Genomic DNA, 23,075 nt, shown 5'->3' with positions numbered 1-23,075 from the left:
CAACCTACTGACTTCTCAATTTCTTCATCTGGAAAAATGGATATAACGCTATCAACTCATAGAACCACTTGAGGGCTTAAATCTTACAAGTAAGGTGTTCCAGCCCTGGGCCTGGCATGTAGCAAACCCTCAATATCCAGTGGTTATTATCGACATTTTTACTATTTTTGTGAACTTGCTAAGTCAACCCTGAGCCCCATCTATAAGCAGAGCGGCAGTCACACCCCTGAGGTACCAGTACACTTAGTTCCTGCCTCCTCCTGCCCAACCTTCACCTGCACCACCCTCAACCCAGGACTGGAGAGGTGGCTTTACCGTCATGCCCAGGGTGCCCAGAGCCTTCTGCCTCATGGCCATGGCCATGCGCTTCTTCTCAGCCCGGGTCTCCCTGCGGGCCGCGTCAATCTTCTTGTTTACATCAGGGTGTTCCCGCAGTGCCTCCAGCAGGTTCTCTGCCAGAGTCCCGATGCCCTCGTCACTGGACACCTGCTCCAGTTTATGCAGGTTTGTGATGGAGTCGGTTCCAATCAGAACCTGCCAATAAGAGACCAGAGATACATGTATCCAACTACAGAGACAAGCCTTCTTCACAAGAGCACAAAGCTTTGGAAAATCACCCATGTGCACAATCTGTCACCTGCTCAATTACAGTCAGACCCCCGACTCCAAACTTCAAGCGACGCCAACACATGGAAGGAGGGAGGCTCTGCCACTCCTTTCACTTGTTACTCAGATCTTTAGCTTCAACATTCCCAATTATAAAATGGGGATAGCCCCGGCTGAAGTAAAAACTAAAAATCAGGTAACACACATACAGAAGCCAGCACAATGAGTGTGAACAGGGCCAGCAGGGTCCCTTGTCCTGGTAAGAGAAGCAGCAGCACCTGAGTGCTGTGCCCACCAGGCAAAGCAAGTCCTGCCATGTATGATACACTGCCCTTGAGTTCTTCATCCAGGAGCCCCACAGGTCCACTGAACCTGGGGGCAGTTTCCTCAACCCAGGGATATGAGAGGCACAACTAATATACGTGGGGGTAGAGATAATAAAAAACAAACAAAAACAGATGTCAACCCCCATGCCCGAGAAGGTTGGAAGTCACTGCACTGTGGCACCTCGCCATCAGAAGGCATGGAGAGTATCAGCACACCTCAGGCAGACGGCACCTGGAAAAGGCCCCAGGTGAGCTCACTGGGCATTACCACCACTCCGTCCCTAGTGAACTGATGACAATGACTACATATCTGACAATAAGTTGAAAACAACAAAGCTAATTTGCAATGTGAAAACTCAGTACTCAACTCCGATCATTTACTAGCTCGTAAATCTATTCTCACTGCAGCTACGCTTCAAATTGCATCTCAGCAAAATTACATGTTATCTTCTGTCTCATGCTTCTAAATGCTGAGCCCATGATTTAAATCCTATTGAACTTTCCCCACAGGCACCCCAAACTGAACGCCCGGCCTGTGTGTCTACTGTGTATGCATGTGGACGTACACGTGTGTGTGAAGCAGTTTTTTAGGTGATGGGGAAATAAAGACCCTCTCCCCACTGAGTTCACATTCCAGCAAGGAGGAGAGAACACACACCCACAGTGTATGCCAATGAATCCTCCCACACACTCTCAAACCTCCCGTGTCCACTGTCTCCTTCAACCATGCTGCCATTCACCTCGACCCTCGATCCAGAGACTGAGCCATGTTCCTGGTTCATTTGGCTTCTTCACCTTGTACAGTCTCTAACTCTCATCATTCTACCTCCCAGATCTCTGTTGAGTCTACTCATGAACTAGTTCAAGCTCCATTTCACGCTCCTTAACTAGGATAACAGCCTACTTCCCGTCTCACCTCCCTTCAGTCCCTTCTCTGTAACATCAGGGCCAGGGACCACCCGCTAGAGAACAAGCTCACTCCTCTCCTTGGAGAATGTGCTCTGAACCCAGCGTCAGCTCTGGCCATGCTTCCTCTCCCCAGACATCTGCTTTGGTTTCTTGCGATGCTTCAAACTTTCTTTTGCCTTTGAGCCTTTGCAGGTGTCACTCTCTCTTCCTAAAAATTCTCTTTCCTTTGTCCCCTTCCACACTACATCTATCTCACTGCATGGTCACTACTATGTTTCTGGTTCCATCTTCCACCAGACACAGTGAACATCTCGTTCAGCAACTTAGCTCAGCCAAGTACTAGACGTGACAGCTGCTCAGTAAATTCGTTGAAAGAAAATTGTGAAGTTCAAGTATTTAACTAGACAAAGCCTTACTCTAAAGAAAATAGTTTGATTTAGCAATCAGAGCAAGTTCAGGAACCAGCTGGTTTGAGACTATGGGGCTCAATCATAGCTCTGTTCCTTGACTTATTCCTATGCAAAATAGAGCTGCTACAAGGCTATGGAAAACAATGTACGGGAAGACCTGTACTACAAAAAAATCACCTCTACGAAAACTGCTAATTATGACAATCTGTACTGAGCTGACCAAGAGTTTGGAACAAAACAGAGATCTGAGTGGAACAACTGGAAGAATCTTTAATCAAGTTACCACATTTTTGGAGCGAGTTATCAAAACAGAGCATCAAAAAAGATGTGAGAACTGCATTCAATACAGAACATTATAGACATTAAAAAAATACAACCCTAAAGACGCTCAAAACTCAACATTAAAAAAAAATCAAATGAGCCACCTAAAAAATGAGCAAAAGACATTAAGTCATTTCACTGAAGAGACACAAATGAATCAGACAGAAAGGTGCCTATGTGCCACAACATAGCACCAGGGAAATGCAAGCCAGCATGGCATCAAGAGGTCACTGCACATCCACAGGAGGCGAAAAATTAGAATTACCATCTCCAAGTGCTGGCAATGACGCAGAGAACCCAGGCTACTCCTATGCTGCTGTGGGAATCTTCAGTTTCTTGTAAAACATTCAACTACTATTCAACTGAGCAATTGTACTCTTGGGCATTTTTCCCAGAAATCAAAAGCTTAAATTTACACAAAAACCTGCTCCTGAATGTTCACAGCAGCTTCATAAATGGTCTGATACTGGAAACAACTAGTTGTCCTTTACTGACTGGATGGTTAACTTGATTGGGCTACGTCTCCATCATCGGACACAGTGGAGCAATAAAAAGGAACACACGTATTGATACAGGCAACGGCCTGGGTCAGTCTCCAGAAAATCATGCTTAGTGAAAAAAGCCAATCTGAAAATGTTACGTGCAGTATGATTACTCGCATGCAACAACCTTGAAACGGAAGTCAAAGAAATGAAAAATAGATCAACTCCAGTGTTTCAAGGCAAGGGCACAGGGGTAAGTGGATGCAGATATAAAAGGGCAAAAAGAAGGACCCTTATGGTGATAAACTATCTTGTTTCTTGACTGTCAGTGTTAAATACTGGTTGTGACATGTGCTGTAGTTTTGCAAGATGCCTTCATTAAAAAAGACTGGGTAAAGGGCATGTCTGATTTCTCTGTATTATTTAACAACTGCATATGAATGTGTGGTTATATAAAATGAAGCCAGCCCTGGTCACCTGCTGTCAGGGGCCAGTTAGGGTTTGTGAGGGGTTAACAGACACCTCAGCCCAGTGGGGAGAAATCAGGAATGGGCTACAGAGTAGAATGCATGGACTTCCCTTAGCATAGTTTTCAGTTGCCCAAGGCAGAGCAGAAAATGCTGGCAATGGTATTGTGAATGTCCCAGAAATTGTGGTCAGAAATCTCAACTGTTTTATAGTCTGGTCAGTCATGATCCTCACAGTTCAAATGCTCTACAGCTGATTCATGAGACAAGGAAGTCTTGCTTATCACTGAGTGAATGTGGAAATCACAAAAATAACTACGTCCCTCTGCACACAGAGAGAAACAGATGACCCCTAAAAGTCCCTTCTACTCTAGGAATTTCATATATTTGGGTGAGTCACACTGGTCTTTATTTGCTCAGTTGGTGGTAGATATGAGAGAGTACATGGCTCTTTCCCACTTCATGTCTTGTCTACAGAATAAGTTCCACATGCATGCTGGCCACTCACCTGGGTGGCAGGGTGCTGGATAGCCAGCCCTCGAAGAAGCCTCAAGATAAATGGCAAGGCTGGGCGAGACAAAAACTTTTTCCAAATGTCAGCATCCAAACTGCAAAACAGAAGACGACTAAGAGTATTAGCAGGCCAGAGAAGCAAAGCACTTGGAAGTTAAGTTGTTCATTCTGGCTTGTTGACACTCCCAGGGACTACATGTTCATTTGCTTACTTTTTTGGTACCAGGGGTTGAGCCTAGGGGAACTTAACCACCAAGCTGCATCCAAAGTCCTTTTTATTTTTTGAGACAAGATCTCTTAAGTTGCTGAGGTTGGCTTTGAACTTGTGATCCTCCTGCCTCAGCCTCCTCTGTCACTCAGATTACAGGCCTGGACTACCACACCTGGCTTTCCCAATGCTGATTTAAACCAGACCCTCCAAGAATGTCACAAAGAATCATTAAGAACCACCCAGCTCAGTTGAGAAACTAGAAAGAAGTGACGAGTCTGAAGAGAAAACAAACAAGCTGCCATCCTTTCCTTAAGGAGTCTGTAGTTGTTGCGTGGTCACCCTGATAGTTTCCAGAAGGGAAGGAGGCCCCCAAGGAGAGCAACAGGCACAAAGCTTTGCACCAAGATGGTGAAAGAGCAGATCAAGCACAGGGAGGGAAGCCCAATTCCTGAGGGACAGCTTCTCACTTCTTGGCACTAGGGATGTGCTTCTTCATGTAGTCTAGTGCATTCTGGGTGATTCCCTTCTGGAGGATCAGATCCTTCAGCTGATGCCCATTGCTGTTGTTCTTGATGCCAGCTGCGATTTTGCAGAAGCAGTCCAGAAAGACTTTATCATCGCCACTATACTCTTCATCATACCTAGGAGTAGAAAGCAGAGTCTGAAGGTGTGAAGGCAGAACAAAAACCCACCATGTCATTCATCAACCACCTCTACAGTCGAGTCCAAACTCCACAGTGACATAAGAACCCTTGGACCTGACTTGTGCCACTCTCCCTCTTACCTGCTTCGTGCCCAAACTCATAACACTGTTTCGCATTTTCAAGCTTTGCGCACAGGGCTCCACCTTGTCATGCCCCCTTCCACCTCACAAACCACTTTACCTTCTCTACATTAACACAATATATTTCAATTGTTGCCTGCCCCCCCACTAGACTGAATCCCTTAAAAGTCAGAACAGGGACACAACAATCCAACAGAAATTCAGTGTTCCTTCTTGGGTCTCACGGAACTAGTTCAGGGTTTTGTGGGGACTCTCACGTACTTATCAAAGTTGCAGTATGGTTTGAACCGCTCTACCAGGATCTGCATTTTCTCCACCTCTCCAAAGGAGAGATATGGGATGATACGAAGCAGGCCCTGGAGAACACTAGGATTAGAGCGAACGAAGGTGCTGTTGATCTGGTCCAAGAGCATCACAAGTTGATCCTTGTCACCTGTGAGGAGGAGGTTGCCCTGTAAAAGAGAAAAGGATGAAGTCAGGACTGTGTAGTCAACAGTTGATCCCTAAAGGTCATCCACTCCCATCAGACAAAGAAGAACCGGTTTTCAACACTTTCAGGGCAATAATGAACAGGACGAGTTTCACTTGATAAATTAGTTTCTAAGTTTCTGGGATGCTCTTTCAACAGTCTCAGGTCAAAATAAACCAGTATAATCTCCCCTCCTCCCAGAGAAGGCAGATGGCTGAACATTCATCTGGGTTTATTTCTGGCCAAATCACTAGCACCAGCCCAAATCCACCAGTAATTAACTACAGGACATTGAACAGCTCATTTCATTTCTCTGGGTGTAAGGTTTCCTCAATTGAGAAAAGAAGGGTGAACTAAGGTCCCTGTCTATCAGCTAAGACATGCCCAGATCCCATCAAGGGACACTTTTTTAGTAAAAGCACATCCTTAGCAGTTTTGTTTCTTCTGAATATAAAGGTTTCAGCTCTAACACAATCATGTCACCATAGCTGAATCCTGTCATTCCCATGACTTGAGAGGGCTCAGTCATTCTGTGTTCAGTTTGGCTAAAACACAGACATGTTTGCTGCTGGAATGACACGGGGCTGACTCCCAGTGTCTATGCGGGAGAGACTGGGCCCTATACTCACCTTGTCTTCACTTAAGGGTTCGGCATTGGACTCATCTAGAATGATCTCCATGATGCTAAGCACCTGCTCAGCCACAGCCGCACCCCCACTATCCTTGCTTTCCTGCTCAGCTACCAGGGCCTGTAGAAGAAGGAGACCCAGACACTCTCAGGATACAACCATTGCTGATGACATCTGATGCCCTCCATGGCCTTAATTCCCAGAGACAGTCTGAGCATATAGCATGTGCCTATTCTGAGAAGGAGACAAGTATGTGGGTTTTTGAGGACAATGAAAACGTTCAGGTCTCTTTCTTGGATGCCCAGAAGAGAGGAGTACTACTTTTCTACTACTTTTCTGTGGCATACAGTCTGTTTCAGGAACTGCCTTCCTCACATCTCTCATCTGAATTCAGAAAAGGAATGAGGAAGCTCTGGGGTGCCACAGCAAGAGCACAGGCAAAAGTCAGCAGGAGGAGAGGGGCACCTGAAGAACCCATGCTTCTCTACCAGTCAGTAAGTCCATTTCACCTAGCCACAACTGAAGATTCCCCCCACCTTCAACCCAGATCTGCTAATGCTCCCTCTTCATCGTCTGAAGCCTCAACTCCTTACCAAGTTTAGAGTTCCCAGCATGACATTCAAAGTGTTCATTTCCAGCTTGACCAACTGCTGCCGGTTGACTTTCACCTTCACACAGTAACTGAACAACTTTAGCAGCACCTGACAAGAGAAGCCAGTCAAAACCCATGATAGTGTCCACAAGATGTGGGGGCCAGCAAGAATGAAGGTCCCAGAGGGTTTATGCATAATCAGTAGGTACTCCTGAAATGCCGGGGGTGGCAGGGCAGTGAACATTGAGGGAACATGGTAAGGTGGTGGGGCTCTTAACAGGCTGGCACTTAAAAGAGCAATGTTCTCCAGAGACCACACCCCAAAGCTGAGCTTATTTCTATCATCCCTAAATGATGGTGGTGACACTAGTTCCTAATGGGACAGGTGCTATTTTTCTGTCTTGGGAAAATTTCAACACTAAGACCCTAAACCAATGATAAACAGACTGATGCCAGAGTTCCTAGAGACTGTGGGAGCTCGGCACCAGGCAGGTCATTTAAAACAGACACAGTAATATTGAGCCTCGTGTACAGAGTGATAAAAATAGTAGTGAAATATTTGCGGTACCTCTGGAATCCTGTAATTCTGACTAACAAAATAACTAGAAAAACCTCCAAACAAAATCATACAGTGTGAGAAAATAGTTATATTAGAAGATCCATTTTAAAAGCAATAAAAAATAATGATCAATGATGATTGACACAGTGCAGTTAACTGGAGGAAAACAATGAGATCTTGGTCCCTTAGATGACTGAAGAAGTACTAGAGGCTTCCATGACACTGGGTGCTTGGGAAGTAAGCCAGGAAAGAGGAATGGGGGTCGCAGACTCAGAAGGTGCAGGGAACTACCAGGTCCTGCACTGATCCATGGCACCATGCTGCCCTCTAGGGTTAAGTGGCACCAACAGCCACAGATTTGCCCTGCACAGAGGCCTCTCCTTCCCAGCCTTGCTGCCCCGACTTACTGTTAGAAGGTGGCGCCCCTGCTTGAAATCTTTGATTCCTGCCAGTCTGTTAAGCATGCATTCCAGGCCCCCACACTGGGCCATCACACCAGCCATCTTATACACTTCTTCTTCATCTTCTTCTTCATCTGGAAGAGAAGGAAAGCCACGGAGGCGGGTGAAGACAGGGAGAAAACAGAATCCCCAGAATGAAACTACCTTCTTCCAGGTTGAGAGCTGAAGGCCCTTTTCCCTATCGCCAATGAAGACGTAGCCACTAAAAAGGGTCACTACTGGATACTAAACCACACAATGTCATTTCCAATAGGAGCTCTTCTTAAGGTTCCAGTCAATTAAAATCACTTACTCAAACAGGAACATACAAGTAATCACTATCACCAATGGTGGGGAAGCGGGGGACCAGGGCAAAAATAAAACTGAACTCAAATTTGTCGCTAACTGCATTTTCCCCCTAAAAGCTTGATTGTTCTCAACCTTCAGATGTGTTGAAATCAGGTCTTGATGTCTGCATTTTTCCTCAATGGAGACGTAACTCCATGCCTCTCACGCAGAGTATAAGAGATTATTTGCTGAGAATACCCAAATTCCTGAACATGACAATGTGGTCTGAAACCCCAAGTTCAATGTGCAGCACTGTGGGTGGAAGGGACGGTACCTGTGGTGGAGTCCAAGGACTCAATGAACTCCTCCGTGGCATCACCCAGCAGCCCCCGCATTCGATAAACAATTCTCATGGGCTCTCCCTGAGCAGAGAAAGTTAGAGAAAGGTACTTGTGAATAAGCCGAGAAAAATGCAAAGGACCTGGCAACCTGTCATGCTTAATGCCCTGGCAATGTGAAGCACCTCTGCTTTTCAGTTTTCTGGGAACCAGGTCTCCCAGACTCCAAATGCACTGCAATTCCCTTAGGAGAAAGGAAGCAGCCCAGTGTCTACTGCAGGGTAAGCACTGTGTAAAGACTTTACATTACTATCTCATTCACCACAACTATTTATTGAGGGTTAAGTAGGTCCTATGCTAATTAAGCACTTTACATTATCCTTTTGTACCAGACTCAACAGCTTGTTCAGTTATCCAGCTGTATGCCCCAGTCTAATTCTAAGCCTATGCCTTGCTCAGGAAAAACGCCAACCCCTGGGACTACTACCCAGAGAATCATGACAAGCAAGTTCATTTACATCAAAGAGCTTCAGTGCAGGTCTCAGGCACCAAGGGAGAAACGAGAACCCATCGGTCTCTACCTGGGAGAGTGTGAAATCTCCATATTACCACATAAGGAGAGGGTTCGACCAGACTGCTCCACACCAACACCCACAGCCTAACTAGAATGGTGAGGAATGAGCCCCTGTGCGAGACCACGTGGTGCCAGGCACTGAGTTAGGCACCCCAGCACAGGTGCACTTGGTTTGGAGGTGATCAGGAGCTTGCTTCTCAAGAAGTGGTGAATGGGTACCACCCCAATGGCATCCACCTGCTTCCAAGGCCATGTACAGCTTTAGAACAAGAGTCCGTCAGAAAGGTCAGTTCCATAAGGGCCTCCATCTAGGGAAGCCCAAAGGGGATTCCTCAGAGAGAACCACCATAGACAATAGACACCAGAAAGTAGCTAAAGAGATGGGCTGTTTATCAGGCAAACGGAGGGAAAAGGAGGGACAGGAAGTTGAAGGCCCAGATAAAAACTACCACAAACTCTGGAATAGTCCAGAACCCCTCAGTGAAGTAAGCACACCAACATGAAGAATGAATGATTCTCAACCTAAATATGACTTCATGGTTCAAAAGGGGAGAAGCTTACATGCATTCTTTGGTGTACTACCACCACTTACAAGAGTGCCCACAGATGCTTAATCTTCATTTATATAGATATATAAATGGGTATATATGCATTAGGGATTAAGCCTATATTGTTCCACTTGGATGCTAACAAGTTACTGGCAAGATATAACGACTGGGACAGTCTTCTGCCTGTCCCTCTGTCAATAGTGCTACATTTACCCAAATGGCAACAGACTAACAGGAAACAGGACCAAGATTCCCGGCCTAGTGGGAAAACAGAAAGGAGAGAGGCAAAAATGCATGTCAAGTCAAAGGCCAAAAGGTACAGTGTATTACCAATTTATTTCCCTACAGAAATATTTGGAACTAAGTATTTTAAAAGTTTGCTGTGCCAGGGATGGCAGTGCATGCCTGTAATCTCAGCTACTTGAAAGGAAGGCTAAGACAAGAGTATGGCAAGTTCTAGGCCAGACTGGGTAACTCAGTGACATCCTGTCTCAAAATAAAAAGGGCTGGAATGTGGTTCAGTGGTAGAGCACTTGCCTAGCATTCTCCAGGTCCTAGCTTCAATCCCTAGTACCACAAAAACAAATAAAAAAGTTCGCTATGCTTCACTAGTACACTACTTTGCTATAATTAAGTTAAATATTTTGATGTTTACTAAAGACCCCCAGCAGAGACAAAAGAAAAAGGATAGGAACATAGAAAAATGGAGAAGGAAGGACACAGGAAGAGAAGAAAGAGGACCAGAGAGAAAGAAACATGGAAAGAAGGAAAGAGGAAGTGAAATGTCTAAGACTTTCCTAAGAGGACAAAAAGCATCAAGGTGACCAAAAGCACCACAGCACTGTATTTGCTTTGCTTCCCCTATTTGAGTCTCAGTCCCCCCAAGGAGTAAAACAGGAACAACGCTTCCTGACCCAGCTACCAGAAAACCCTTTTGATGAGGGAGTGGGCCTGTGACAGCTGAACAACTCTGAGGAGGTCTACAAAGATCAAGACAGCTGGCATCCCCATCACAGCACGGCCTCAGAAAACGCCACCTGGTCTCAGATCTTTGGGACTCGAGATCTTGCACAGAGAGAAAATGCTCGTGCTTTCTTCATTATCAAATGCTCTTTGATCTTCATTAGTCAGATGCCTCCAAAAGCAGACTAGAGGACTGGCTCATTCTCCACAACCACAGAGGAAACAAAGCCCCTAAGTGTTCCTCTAAGTTGGGTAAGTGGTGACACATGATGGCTCCTCCTGTACAATCTGTTAAGTCAAAGAAGGACACCCTCACCTCCGAGCAAGAAGACAAGCACATACCTCATTTGTGGTACACCAGACCTTTTTGTAAACCTCAGCCACAGGAAGGTCCAAACTAATGATCTTATTGTTCACTAGAAGCTAAAGAGAAAAGATGAGGCGGTTATTCCAAATAATTGTAAGGCAATTAAGTCCCGACATCAAAAACATCTTATGGCAGTGGTTCATAATGCAGAATTTCTGGGTGTTGTGGCCCTCTCCATCAAACTCCTGCTCCAAAACCCGCACATATGTGTACAACAGCCAGCATTTTGTGCAGTTTCAGGGACAAACTAACCCAATCATGGACTCCAGCTTAGAAACCCCTGCTGAAGACCTTCTATCCTGAGCTCACTTTAGTAACCAAAAAAAAAGCAATGTTTCATTTTATTCAACATGTCCTTCACAATGTGATTTAAATGCCAAACCCCAGAGGCCGTCTGCCAGAAGGTATCAGACAGAATGCCTTACACAGGTGCTAAAATGCCAGGATTCTGGGAGCACCAATAACTTGGAATCTCTCAGAAATCTCTGCCAGAAGCAACAATGGTAATGGAAACATATCGCCACTACAAACAAAAGCCATTAACCACGTGCTTATTCCATGCCAGGCCCTGGGCAGACCATTCATGGGTAATTAACTGTAAAACCCAGCAGGGCAAAAGGTGGGAATCATTAAGCCCACTTTACAGATGAGGAAGCTGAAGCCGGCTACCTTCCCAAGGCTAATCAGCCATGTAGGACATCAGCTGTATTTGATCCCGGCCCACCCTCCTAGTCACCACAGACTGTCCTCCTTCGCTACCTCCATTCCACTGTCATCCTCCAGGAGAGCCACCAGGTCACAGTCCTGGCAAATCTTGTTCTTTATATCCCTCATAAGTGGCCCAATGCCTGGCTCATTGCTGCTATATGGGTTCCCAGGCATCCTGCCCTGTAAGAAGTCTTCTTGTTGGGGATCCTTCTCAAGGGTCACGAAGAACTCAGTGACTTCATTCTCCTCCTAAAGGAGAGAGAGAAGGACATATCAGAAGGGACAGCAGAAGCAGAGATTTATACCATGCTACACTATTCTACGGACACTCCAAGGGAACATGCCAAATGCATCCAGCCCTTACACATGAAAACTATAAAGGACAGGAAGTTCACAGGTCATTCTAAATGGCCAAATACAATCCAAATGGCCTTAAATATCAAATATCTCCTCCGACACTCAGTGTGGACTAGGAGAGGAAGCCTAACACAATAAGCAGATAAGGAGTGACATGCTCGTCTTGTGCAAGTGTCTCTGAAGACCTGAGGTGAGAAGAGAGCCTCTCTATATGACATACACTCTGTATGCCCAGCCCCAATGCCCTCTCATTGCTGTCTGAGGAGGAGACTGATGTTTTCCATCCTTCCTTCCTCAATAGCAAGAAGGGGTCTTGGTTCGCACTGTGCTTCCACGTAGCTCAGGCTGGGGAGAAAAGACACTTGTACTGTATGTGCACAAAATGAGGGGCTGTATGGAAGGAAGGAAAGAAGGGGAAATGCCTTTATACTCTTGTTCAAAACTGCTTTTTCCAATAGCATGCTGGATTGATAAGCAATGAGATTTTTGGCAATTAAAAAATACAGACTAATCTTAACCTAGAATCTAGGAAGTAAAACCAAGGAAGACCACTGGATTGAACATGAGGTTGCTTCTGTTCTGTGTCAGTGGATCTTCCTACAATGCTGACTAAAGGTTCACATGTGGCAACATTCCCTAAGACTCTCATGAATTCCCAAGAGGCTTCAGAACCATGGCTTGTGCTGACAGCTGAGGGCTACAGGGAACACCACGCTGCTTACAGGATAAATGATGCTACAGAGCCTCTCGAAGATGAAGACAGGAGTCCGGTAGTCATCCAGATTGTAGCGCTTGGCTGTCTCAATGCATACAGCCATGAAGGCCTTGGTTTCTGATTCTGTACCTGCCAAAATCAAAGCGGCCAAGTTAATTAGGAAAGAGTTTCACCAACAAGAACGGAGACAAGGCTTTCAAAAAAGTACCATCACTGACATCTTTCTGCCTAGTTACGTCTTTAAGTGCTCTACATGGCAATATCAACAGTTCACCTGGAAACCTGATGCTGACTGGTTTTATAGTCAGACACATTTGATTAGACATCCTTAACACCCAAATCAACACACTGCACCCTGGTTAGCTCTATACGTGTGCTGCTTTCTCTGAGGGTATGACCTCCTTATGGAGAGGAACTGACTACATATGCCTTACTCAACTTAGCATCCCCTTGCCAAAAACACATCTCAGGACCAAATCAATTAATAATCCTAACTGTATACCAGTCAAATCAAAGGGCGGATACAGTTTTAAGCTTCTTTCTAAAAGATTAAATAGACTGACCTCTAAAAGCCAAAGAGAACGTTAAGTCACCTAATGGGGAAGAAATATGGTCTTTAAAAGGGTGGCACCACAAGGTCGCCAGCCAGTTCAGCATGGCATGATGAAAGTGGCATCAAAAGGACTTCATTTTACAGTACAGCAAGCTAGGTTCCCAGAACTACTCCCCACTTCCCGCTGCTTAAAAGCAATTTAAAAATGTTGAATGAGTACGTATCTGTGAACTGCTGCACTAACAAGAAGAACCAAAAGCCAAAATCTTTGAGAAATCAGGAACCCAAGGAGATGAGCAAAATGCCAAGATGGTTTTGGCCTTGAGCTTTGGTTTCCACAATCTACCCCGATCTGAAAGCTGGGTATGGAGCCCTGGACCTGCCAATGCAAGGACTACAGCAGGAAACCTTTCACCACCACCTCCCACACAAACCCGTCATCCTACTCTTGGCATAAGGATCAACTAGAAATACCATTCTTGTTCTTCCATCCAAATAACAAAAATAAATTTTCTTTCCTTAAAATATGGCATTTTAAAAAAATTAATTTTTAAATTGTTCTAATTAGTTGTACATGACAGTAGAATGCATTTATACATTTTGATAGATCATACATAAATGTAATTTCTCATTTTTCTGATTGTACATATTATAGGATCATATTGGTCATGCAGTCATATATGTACATGAGGTAATAATGTCTGTTTCACTCTACTTAAAATATGGTACTATTTGAGTAGGGGTGCAAATCTCCTCTGAGAACTACAACAAACTATTGCTTGAAGGGGTCTGTGGCTCAAACTTCCTGCTACCCAAGGCTGAAAACCCTGAAACTGAGGGCTTCGTTGAGGTAGCTCTAGAATGGCAGTGCTCTGGGATGCCTCACAGAAGCAATTATAAAACCCTCTCTAGAGAAATACATCTGGGAATGAGTCCTAAAGAAGTTCCACAATAAATCTGAGAAATACAAGGTCACAGTTTAAAAAAAAAAAAAAAAATCACAAAATACGATAAGACTTAAGGCATTATACAAGAACCTGAATAACAAACAGCAGCACCAGAGCCATGAAAATTTCAAATTTTAGAATTTTCAGAAACAAATGTGTTTAACATGCTTAAAGGTTATTTATTAAAAGAGATGTGCGACATGAATAAAAAATAAAAGACTATAAAATCTAGAACTAAAAGAAACTACTGATAGATTAAACAAATTACTCATAGCAAAAAAAAAAAAAAAAAAAAAAAAAAACCTGAAGAAATTATCCAAACCGCAGCACAAACACACCATGAGACGAACACCATGGAAGACAGGTGGAGGAACGAGGATGACCGGGTGGGAATAAAGTGCCACAGGAAGATGGAGAACAGAGTCGAGCAAAGAGACAATGGCTGAGACTTTTCTAGGCTGATTAAAAACACTAGTTGGAGAACTCCTGGCCCCTTCCTGTTCTAGAGCGTGACATATCAAGTCCAAGGCGACAGAGTCCAAGTTCTAAGAACCAGAGCTTTTAAGAGATGGGTTTCTCTCCTTGAATGTGGGGAGATGTTTGTCAACCCTTCTCTAGCTCTGTGGCACTTGGGGACATCAGAACCATGCACTTTGCCAGCATAGGAGGGGTGTGTGAGCCTGGGCTCCAGTCCCTGGGAAGTGCTACCTGTGGTCATGTCCTCCAGCATCTCCAGCAGCATATCCTGGGTCTCATCAATCAGCTTGGTCCTCTGCACCACCAGCTTTCGCAGGCATAGATATCCATTCAGCACGGTACCCACCAAGCGACTTTTAAAGTGCCTTTTGATGGATTCCACCTCAACAAAGGAGGAGAGAAGGCCTGTGGGGAGAGGAAAATAATGATGCAAGAGCTCTGGATGAGAATATAAGCAAGGAAGACCTGTGTCACCCAAAGATCGTGAGCAACTCAAAGCCCAGGGCAAATCTATCCTTGTGGATGACACACAGCACATGTTCAATGAATCAAATTGGTAAATAGTGAACAGGAGCTCAAAAGTGCAAAGTCATAAATGAGGGGAAAAATGCAGAGCTTAAATCTGTACCACAGTCAGCACAAGAGGAAAGAGAGTTGACTCAACACCCAGAAACTAAGTGTCAGTCCTTAAAACAGACCCAGGTTGCCCTAATGGAAGGGCCAGGTGGCTCTACCTGTGAGACTTTTGAGGGCATAGCCCTGCTGCAGGTCAGTGCTCAGGGTGGCCTCCTCCAGTGCCAGCAGGCGGGCTATTTCCTAAACAGGATGACAAGCACAGTGTGACAGCACTGTCAATGATCCCAGTACCCTCCACCGCCATCCAAGGAGCCTACAACACCAACCAAAGGCACTCGGGAGTGGTGCCTCCTCCTTCTAACCCTTGGGACTCCTTTCCAAGAAGTCACAGACAGCTACAGGGCTGTTAGAGGACTGCTTAAACCTGGAATCAGCCTAAAGGCCCAACAGACTGCTGCAGTCGTATGACAGAAAATGCTGTCTTGAAAATATCTTCAACCAGTATTTTTCCTCAGCAAAAAAGAACTTTGCAAAGTTTCTATTGAAATATGATAGAATGAGAATTAGAGAAAGAGGGCAGAATACCTTGGTGATGAGGTTGCCCACATAGGGCAGGACTCCCCGAGCCGCCAGGTAGACTTTCCAGTGAGCTGAAGTGATAAGCTTTTGGTAGAGAGCTAAGTACTCGGCAGCACACTCTCCAGCTATGCTCAGCTCGTCCAGGTAACTGGCATCAAGAGACAGGACATGGCTAGAGAAGTGCTCTAAGGGACCCAACACTCCCTCTTACACGTCTTCTGCTTTGCCTCTCTTCCTCCTCCTTCTAAAGGTGCAAGAGGACAGCTGAGAATCCAGGAAAGCCCTTCAGGGCACCACAAGGAATGAATGCCATGGACTCTGAGCATTCATATTTTGGTGTTAGTGCCACAAAGATTACATAAAATAACGCATGATAAGCATTTGTGTGCTCACAAATCTTAATAAATACTACTACTGCCAACATTACTACTGCTACCACCACTAAAATGCAGCTTCTTACCCTGTGTTGTTTCTGCAATAGGCAAGGAGAGGGTTATACATGTGTGCTCCCAAGCCCTCATCTGTGGATTCCCTTGGGAACAAGGGAACCATTCTAGATAAAATCTAACCACCCTCTGCATCGCATCCTGAAACGGTACCTGGTGAGGAGGTCGAGGACCTGCTGCTTGCGGCTGGGGATGGTGGCTAGAGCTTCCACAATGGTACAAGCTGCCTGTCGAGCAGCCTGTGTCGCTGGAGTGAAGAGGACCTACAGGACATGGGAAAGGACCAGCTCAGAGACACCCTATCTAAACAGGCCCCAGCAGGGCAATAAATTGCCACCCATCCAGAAATCCTCTGGGAACCTCTCTAGGAAAGGGCTAAAGGTTCAAATCACTGGCTAACACAGGACCCACTGCTGCAGACTAAGAAAGAGGCAGCTAAAAAGCCCCCTTCTTCATGGAGATTTCTCCACCAAGGGATCTGGAGACCATACCTAGGATAACTAAAAGAGAAAAAGCTAAGCCGGCATTTTTCTTGGCAAAAACTTTGATCGTTTTGGGCATACTTATAATTGAATTTAAAACAAAGTATTTTGTTTATTCATCAATGAGAAACATATAACGGGAAAAAAAACATATAATGATTTCAAGCCTTTAAAACTTTAGCTAGGAAGAAGGGAGAAGGAAGGAAAATAGACACAGAAAGATGAACAAAGAAAAGGAGCACAGGTGCTGGGGTTTAGCTCCTTTAAGCAGAGAGGGAGGCAGACAGCACAATGAGTTTGACGAGAAAGGCAGAGGAAAGTTCTGTTTGGCCAGTCCACCATGCTGGTGGTTACAACCAAGAAGCTCTACTATTTAAAAGGAAACAAGAACAACAAAGAGAAAGAAGAGAAAGCAGAACAGACATTGGGCGAGGAGAGAGACACACACTGCTGAGATCAGGGCGTGGTGGGCAAGGGACCAGGAGGCAGCCACTCACCTGCCGAAGCCAGTTGTTATGCCCTAGTTTGAGATCCAAGGGGGTGGTCCTCTTCCCACGGCGGCTCAGGAACTGCTTCCACCTCCACACGTATTTCTCGGTCAAATAGAGATGGCGGAGCTCTGACTTGCTGGGGGATTTCCCATTGCCATCTATCCCTGCAAGGCCAAGCATTGCAGACAGAGGTGAGTACAAGGAAGTGACTGAAAAGGGGGGCCATCAGGACCAAGGCAGGAGGGAGAGGCTCTGACATCTTGGACAGACATACCTCTGATGGGAAGACACTTCTTCCAGGCTTCGTAGGATGCTTTGGGATCTCTCTTGAGCCACAGCTGGGCCTGGGCATGGATCTCGTTGCAGTATGGCTTCACCGTGGTGAGGGCCTCCACAGGGACGTCCTGGAGGAAGCGAGTAGAGCGAGGAGAGAGAGTTCAAGAGCACGCCTGACTCCCAGCTCCAATGAAATTGCACTGACTCCCAAGGAGTGACATGCAATGGCAGGAAGATCAGGAGGAACAACATGCTTATCTTTTGGGCCAAAATATGTATTCCTGTTAAGCCACCTTGATCCAATTTATCGGCAGCATCTCTACACTGAGCTTAAGATCACTGAGTTCTACAGTGCAGGAGAAGGTGTAGCTGGTCTCCTACAGACAGTCCTATAGCCACATACGTTAACCTCATCCCAAGGCTGATCTGTAGTTTCCAGAAGCACAGATCTTCCAGGGTTCACTGTACACTCTACAGAATGTGGAGAGCCATCACTAACCAGAAAACAGCTCTGTCTGCACAGATGCCCTGAAACTCGTGGGAATGCCCAGGGGTCTGTGAGCCAAATCTTCAGAACTACTGTTCTCTCCAGGTTAAACCTGAGCAAAAGGCAAACATCAATCCTGGGCTTCAGTACATAGGAGGTAAGTAATTCTGTGAAAATCTCCTTTTGCTTCACATGGTGGAAAAAAATGGCAGTTTTATGGGGTTTGGGCAAAGTTCCTCTTTCCATTCAAGGACTGATTTTATTAGCTAGGAATCAGCTCTGGGGAAATAATTCTTCATCAAAGAAAAGAAATGAGGGTGCTCTAGCCTTGTCTTTGCTCAAGACAGGCAGGTTAGACCAGGACGAGGGAAACACAAGAAACTGTGATGCCTAGTCACAACCCCTGGTACACAGCAAGCACAAAGCAATCTTCTGCCATGAAGACAGCCCACCATCACCAACACTCTGGCTTGCTGAAGGCATGGTCCATCTAATGGACCTAAGAACCAACCCAGGGCTGGTTGGAGGCACACAGCCTCAGGCATGCCCAAGAGAAATAATTAAGGCCTACATATTCTACAAGCTGAATAAGCAAGTCAATCTGTGGCTAAGCTATAGTTATTTTAGGACAAAAACTTAGCTTTATTCATTTAATAATTTACTGAGCAGCTATTATATGCTAGATACCACATTAGGTAGTAGAAATAAAAAATGATAGTAAGACAGGCCTTAGATTCAAGGAACTCACTAAATCATTATTTTACATAATACTTCAAGGTAGAGACTGCTTTACATTTTACAGATGGGAAACTGAGGAACATAAGTAACTTCTCCAAGGTCATGTGCTAGTAGAAAGAAGAGGAGGGATTGGAACTAAGCCAATTCCAGGGTCTGGAATGCCCCCACTGCACCATGGTACAGGTGCAAACACACAAGACAGGAAAGAACACAATGCTGAGCTGCAAGTCATCTGATGTGACTTCAGAAAGACACAGTCCTTACTGTGTCCTATGTGTATGTACTTTCATGCTTATTTTACTCTAAACGTTTCCCCACCACCACCAAAATCCCAACCCATCTCTGCTGAACTAAGGCAAAGGCAGTGTAGTTCAAAGTAAGGCAGAGTCCTCAGGGAGGCAGGGCACAGTGCCAAGAGCCCCCTAGCCCAGTACCTTGTTCTTCTTGCTGGTTGGAGCAGGTGGTTTAATCAGCTTCTGCAAGATTCGCAGGCACATGAGGGTAATGTTCTCAACAACCACAGGAGTCTTAATGTTCACAGCCATGAGGAAAAGGCTGAGTGCTAAGGATGGTCAGGAAAGGCAGAGTCACAACCACAAGATTCATGCCACCTGTCCCAGCAGAGGCTACCCAAGTGTCCTCTTTCCTTCACTTCTCCTCCTCTGCAGCCAGGACTATGCCTCGTCGGTCCCTTTCCATTCCTGGAAAAGCCTTGACTTAGATGTTCCCCAAACTCACCACAGCGTAACCGGAGCTCCCAGCAGCTGTCCTCCTTTGAGATGGAATCTGTTAGCAGCAGCATCTCATACTGAAGGCTACTTGCCTAGAAAGCCAAAGGGAAGAGACACATGTCACAAAGGCTCTAAAGGGCAGTCCAAGCTCCAGTCCAAGAAACCTAGCTAAAATGTCTGGCTGTGGGCAGCTCCACCAGAGAAAAAACAGTACTGGAGACCCTTGTGCTACAGACTGTACCTAGGAAGTCATTCTGGGACATGAGCTCTCCAAGAGTGCCCCTCCTTCCCTCCTTGGTCTCCATTAATGGGACTTGCGGGGGGAGAAGCCGGAGCACAAAGGGATGCAAGGGAGGAGTCAGAGAGGGCAGCTGGCCTGCTCACCAGATCCGGATTGGCCCAGTGGCCCTTCAGCGCTGTGGAGACTTTGCCAATGATCAGGTCATTCATTTGCTGGGTGGCTTCTGGGTTGTCTCTGGGAAGGAAAAGCAATGGAGTTCATTATTCACAATAGGTTATGCCCTTCCTGTCCACCTGAAGAGGTCCAGAGAAAATGAATGGCTAGGGCTCTCCTCCACCTTTCCTGGGAACAAGTGCTGGCTGAGGGAAGAATAGCACTAATGTTTGGGATCCACAAACCAGGCTGCAGGGCCCCAGGAGCTCTCTAGAGTGTCGATATCCAAAATCGGGGAGTCTGCCCTCCATGTAGGACACACCTCTTTCCTCATCTTCTCCAATTGCCTCCATGTCATTTCCCACACAGCACCCAGACTTCCTAGCTATGGCCCTTTGTAATATCTGTTTCTACCAACAACAAGAAAAAAATAAACCACACCGTGCCACTCTCTAGCTTCCAAACACACTCTGCATGAAGCCCTAAGTCCACCAATGCCTCCAAGACCATGGGGCCTGCTTCTCTGCAACTCCGACCGCTCCTTCCCTCTGATTGTACCCTTCTCTCCGCAGCGGCGCAGGCTTCCCTGTCATGACGGCACTCCCCACATAAGCCTGCGCTGCAGCCTCTGCACCAGCTGCTTCCTCTGTGCACAGCCACTGTGGGGTGCTGACAGGGCTCACTGTCTTCCTCACCCCACTCAGAGAAGTCTCCAACCACCTTACTCAGAACAGCAAGCCCTCCTACACCTGGGTCACACTCCCTGCTTTATTTTTCTTCACAACCTTTACTTTCTGACATTATATTGTATCACTGTTTGTTTATTACAGTTCTCCTCATTTAGGAGTAGGCCACATGAGAGTAGGGACTTTATTTACCATTCTATTCCCAGAATCTGGCATTTAACGGATTCTCAATAATGCCTGTTAACGAGTGAATAAATAACATAGCAGGTAGCATTTACCGAGCACCCAACATGTTCTCGAACTTACGTCACACAGTGATAATCCACACACAGCTATGCATACAGTACTGGGTCCCTACTAAGTACTCAGCAACAAGGGTCCTTACTTGCTGGACTACTGCATCTCTCCTCCACAAGCCTGTAAGGTACTCGCTCACTAGGAGGCCACAGGCTCAGAGAAATTAATTTCCTTAAGGCACATGGTACAAAGTACCGTGTCTGGCACCTGGTTCTTTCTGTTCCAGAGCCTGAGCTTATGCCTCTCCTCTCCTCTCCTGTCTTCTTGCATGTGAGTTTTCTTAGTTCAAGAAAACCACCACTCTCTCACCTTCCCTCACCAAGACCCAGGGACACTTTCCTCAAGACACATACTGGAACCAACAAAGCATAAGTCAAATAAACAATCTGCTCCCTAGACCTGGATATTTTGCACATCTCCTCTGTAATAAACTAACCCATGTGGCGGCAGCAGTACAATTCCTGGTACCCTTCAATGCTCCCAGCAGCACTGCTGCTACCAACCCCAGTGTTAGTAGGAATCAACAGGCCCAATCATCACGGAGCAGGCTCTGACCGAGTCAGGAGGCACATGAGCTGGCGGACCTCCTCCCGCATGGCTGCAGCCCCTCGGCGAAGATTATAATCGAAGAGTTCCCGGATAAGGCCTTGGGAGACGAGGATGTGCCTCAGGGCTGGATTGGTGGCCAGCGCCCGGAGCAGCGTGATACAATGTTCCGTGACAGCTGAGGCACAGCCATAGCACTTGGTGGAGGAAGTGTGGCCACAGCCTAGAACAGACAAGGCGCGGTACTGGCTGGCAGTGAATGTGGGCTGCACGGAGGTCCGGGATGATTTGGTGGCTGCTTCCCTTTGCTGCAGGTCATATTCCAACAACTCTTTGCGTGAAGCGAAGACTTTCTAAGAATGAAAAGACATCAAAGAAAAATTGGCAAGTAAAATAAGGAGAAAGAAGTTAATTGGAAAATAGCTTTGCTTTGGACAAAACTAAATGTGCGTGATACAATTCAACTTTCTCAATAACCCTACATGTTATATATTTTAACCCCATTTTACAGAGGAGGAAACATAAACTTACAAAGGGTGGCTTGACCAAAGGAAGAGGCTCACACTCAACTCCCAGGAAACTATACTTTAAAGAAAGGTATGCTCATGTAGCAAAGAGAGCACACTAGCAATTTGGCAGGTAGGCAAAATGGGTGCTCTCTTGGTATAAGGCTCCACTGCCTGTAGCCAGTTTCCTTTCTCATGGACATCGGGTCAAGTACACTAATAGACACACAGTCACTCTGGTCAACTACAGCTGATGTGCCCTGATCCTCCCTCTAGCCTACAAACCTGGCATATCAGAAAAGGAACAGAATCTTGGCACCCATCTTTTTAAAGTCAGTAATCCCTCTACTAAACAAAGAAATAAGCTGGGTATGTTGGCACATGCCTGTAATGCCAGCAACTTGGGAGTCTGAGGATCTGAAATTCCAGGATAGCCTCAGCAACTTAGAGAAGCCCTAAGCAACTTAGTGAGACCCTATCTTAAAATAAAAAAATAAAATGGGTTGGGGATATGGCTCAGTGGTAAAGTGCCTCTGGGTTCAATGTCTAGCGCCGAAACAAAAAAAAAAAAAAAAACAAAAATAAGCTAATGGACAAGAAAAACAGACCCATGCTAACCCCTTATCACTATCATTCTGTTTTCCAGCACAAACTCAGCTCTCTGATAAATGCCAGAAGTTACAAGGTGAGAGGTGCTATTTGGTGCGGTTACTCTGCCTGCTTTAGCAACAGCAAAGGCAACACCAAGAATGTAATTGCTGGATGAGAGCAACAGAATGCTTTGAAGACAGTATCGATAACACTTGGACAAAACATTTAAAAGTTACCCCCGTTCCCTACCTGGATAATTTTGGAGAGTTCATCGAAAGAGTTCTTACAATCTCCACAGTACTCCTGAGCCAGCTGCAGGATATAACGATTCACACTTGCTGAAGTGGAGCTGATGCCCCCTGCTGTCCCCGAGTCTTCCTGCAATCCCAAGAGGCCGACACTCAGACTTGTACAAAGGATACCTCACCTGGGGGCAGTCTTCAGATCACGGCCCAAAGATCTCTCTAAGTGCTCTCCAGGTTGAGATTACCTGCGGCTTTTCCGGAGCTGCTTCATTCACTTTGCAGAGCAGGTTCTCCAGCTGTGGCCGATGGCCCATCAGCTGATGGTACACTCGATCGGCTTTGTCCAATAGAGTGTTGATGTTAGAAACAGCCTACCCAGAAAGAGACAGGAACTGCGTGAACACTCAAAACACTCACCAGTATGACGACTTTCCCTGAGTAATTCCAATTG

At 45.8% G+C, this 23,075-nt stretch overlaps 1 protein-coding gene across 10 annotated transcripts in view; it reads right to left on the bottom strand.

Moving 5' to 3' along the window:
- The window catches only part of Ubr4 (ubiquitin protein ligase E3 component n-recognin 4), a 133,469-nt gene that overhangs the window by 14,194 nt on the left and 96,200 nt on the right, over positions 1–23,075 (bottom strand). For all 10 annotated transcript variants that reach the window (XM_047542310.1, XM_047542320.1, XM_047542326.1 and 7 more), the window contains 23 exons: positions 22,870–22,995; positions 22,629–22,757; positions 21,292–21,635; positions 19,744–19,834; positions 19,367–19,451; positions 19,063–19,190; positions 17,402–17,531; positions 17,134–17,291; positions 16,308–16,417; positions 15,715–15,856; positions 15,288–15,369; positions 14,785–14,958; positions 12,584–12,705; positions 11,556–11,753; positions 10,772–10,852; positions 8,341–8,428; positions 7,686–7,813; positions 6,721–6,828; positions 6,128–6,247; positions 5,291–5,481; positions 4,713–4,886; positions 4,030–4,129; positions 316–534 (listed from right to left, as the gene is read on the bottom strand). In XM_047542310.1, coding sequence (XP_047398266.1) covers positions 316–534; positions 4,030–4,129; positions 4,713–4,886; positions 5,291–5,481; positions 6,128–6,247; positions 6,721–6,828; positions 7,686–7,813; positions 8,341–8,428; positions 10,772–10,852; positions 11,556–11,753; positions 12,584–12,705; positions 14,785–14,958; positions 15,288–15,369; positions 15,715–15,856; positions 16,308–16,417; positions 17,134–17,291; positions 17,402–17,531; positions 19,063–19,190; positions 19,367–19,451; positions 19,744–19,834; positions 21,292–21,635; positions 22,629–22,757; positions 22,870–22,995 — 3,228 coding nt within the window. The remainder of the gene's footprint in view (positions 1–315; positions 535–4,029; positions 4,130–4,712; positions 4,887–5,290; positions 5,482–6,127; positions 6,248–6,720; positions 6,829–7,685; positions 7,814–8,340; positions 8,429–10,771; positions 10,853–11,555; positions 11,754–12,583; positions 12,706–14,784; positions 14,959–15,287; positions 15,370–15,714; positions 15,857–16,307; positions 16,418–17,133; positions 17,292–17,401; positions 17,532–19,062; positions 19,191–19,366; positions 19,452–19,743; positions 19,835–21,291; positions 21,636–22,628; positions 22,758–22,869; positions 22,996–23,075) is intronic.

This window comes from Sciurus carolinensis, chromosome 1 (assembly GCF_902686445.1).
Source record: "Sciurus carolinensis chromosome 1, mSciCar1.2, whole genome shotgun sequence".
NCBI classification, from domain to species: Eukaryota; Metazoa; Chordata; class Mammalia; order Rodentia; family Sciuridae; genus Sciurus; species Sciurus carolinensis.
The sequence above is the reverse complement of the archived record's forward strand: the minus strand, read 5'-3'. Positions and strand labels throughout refer to the sequence as shown.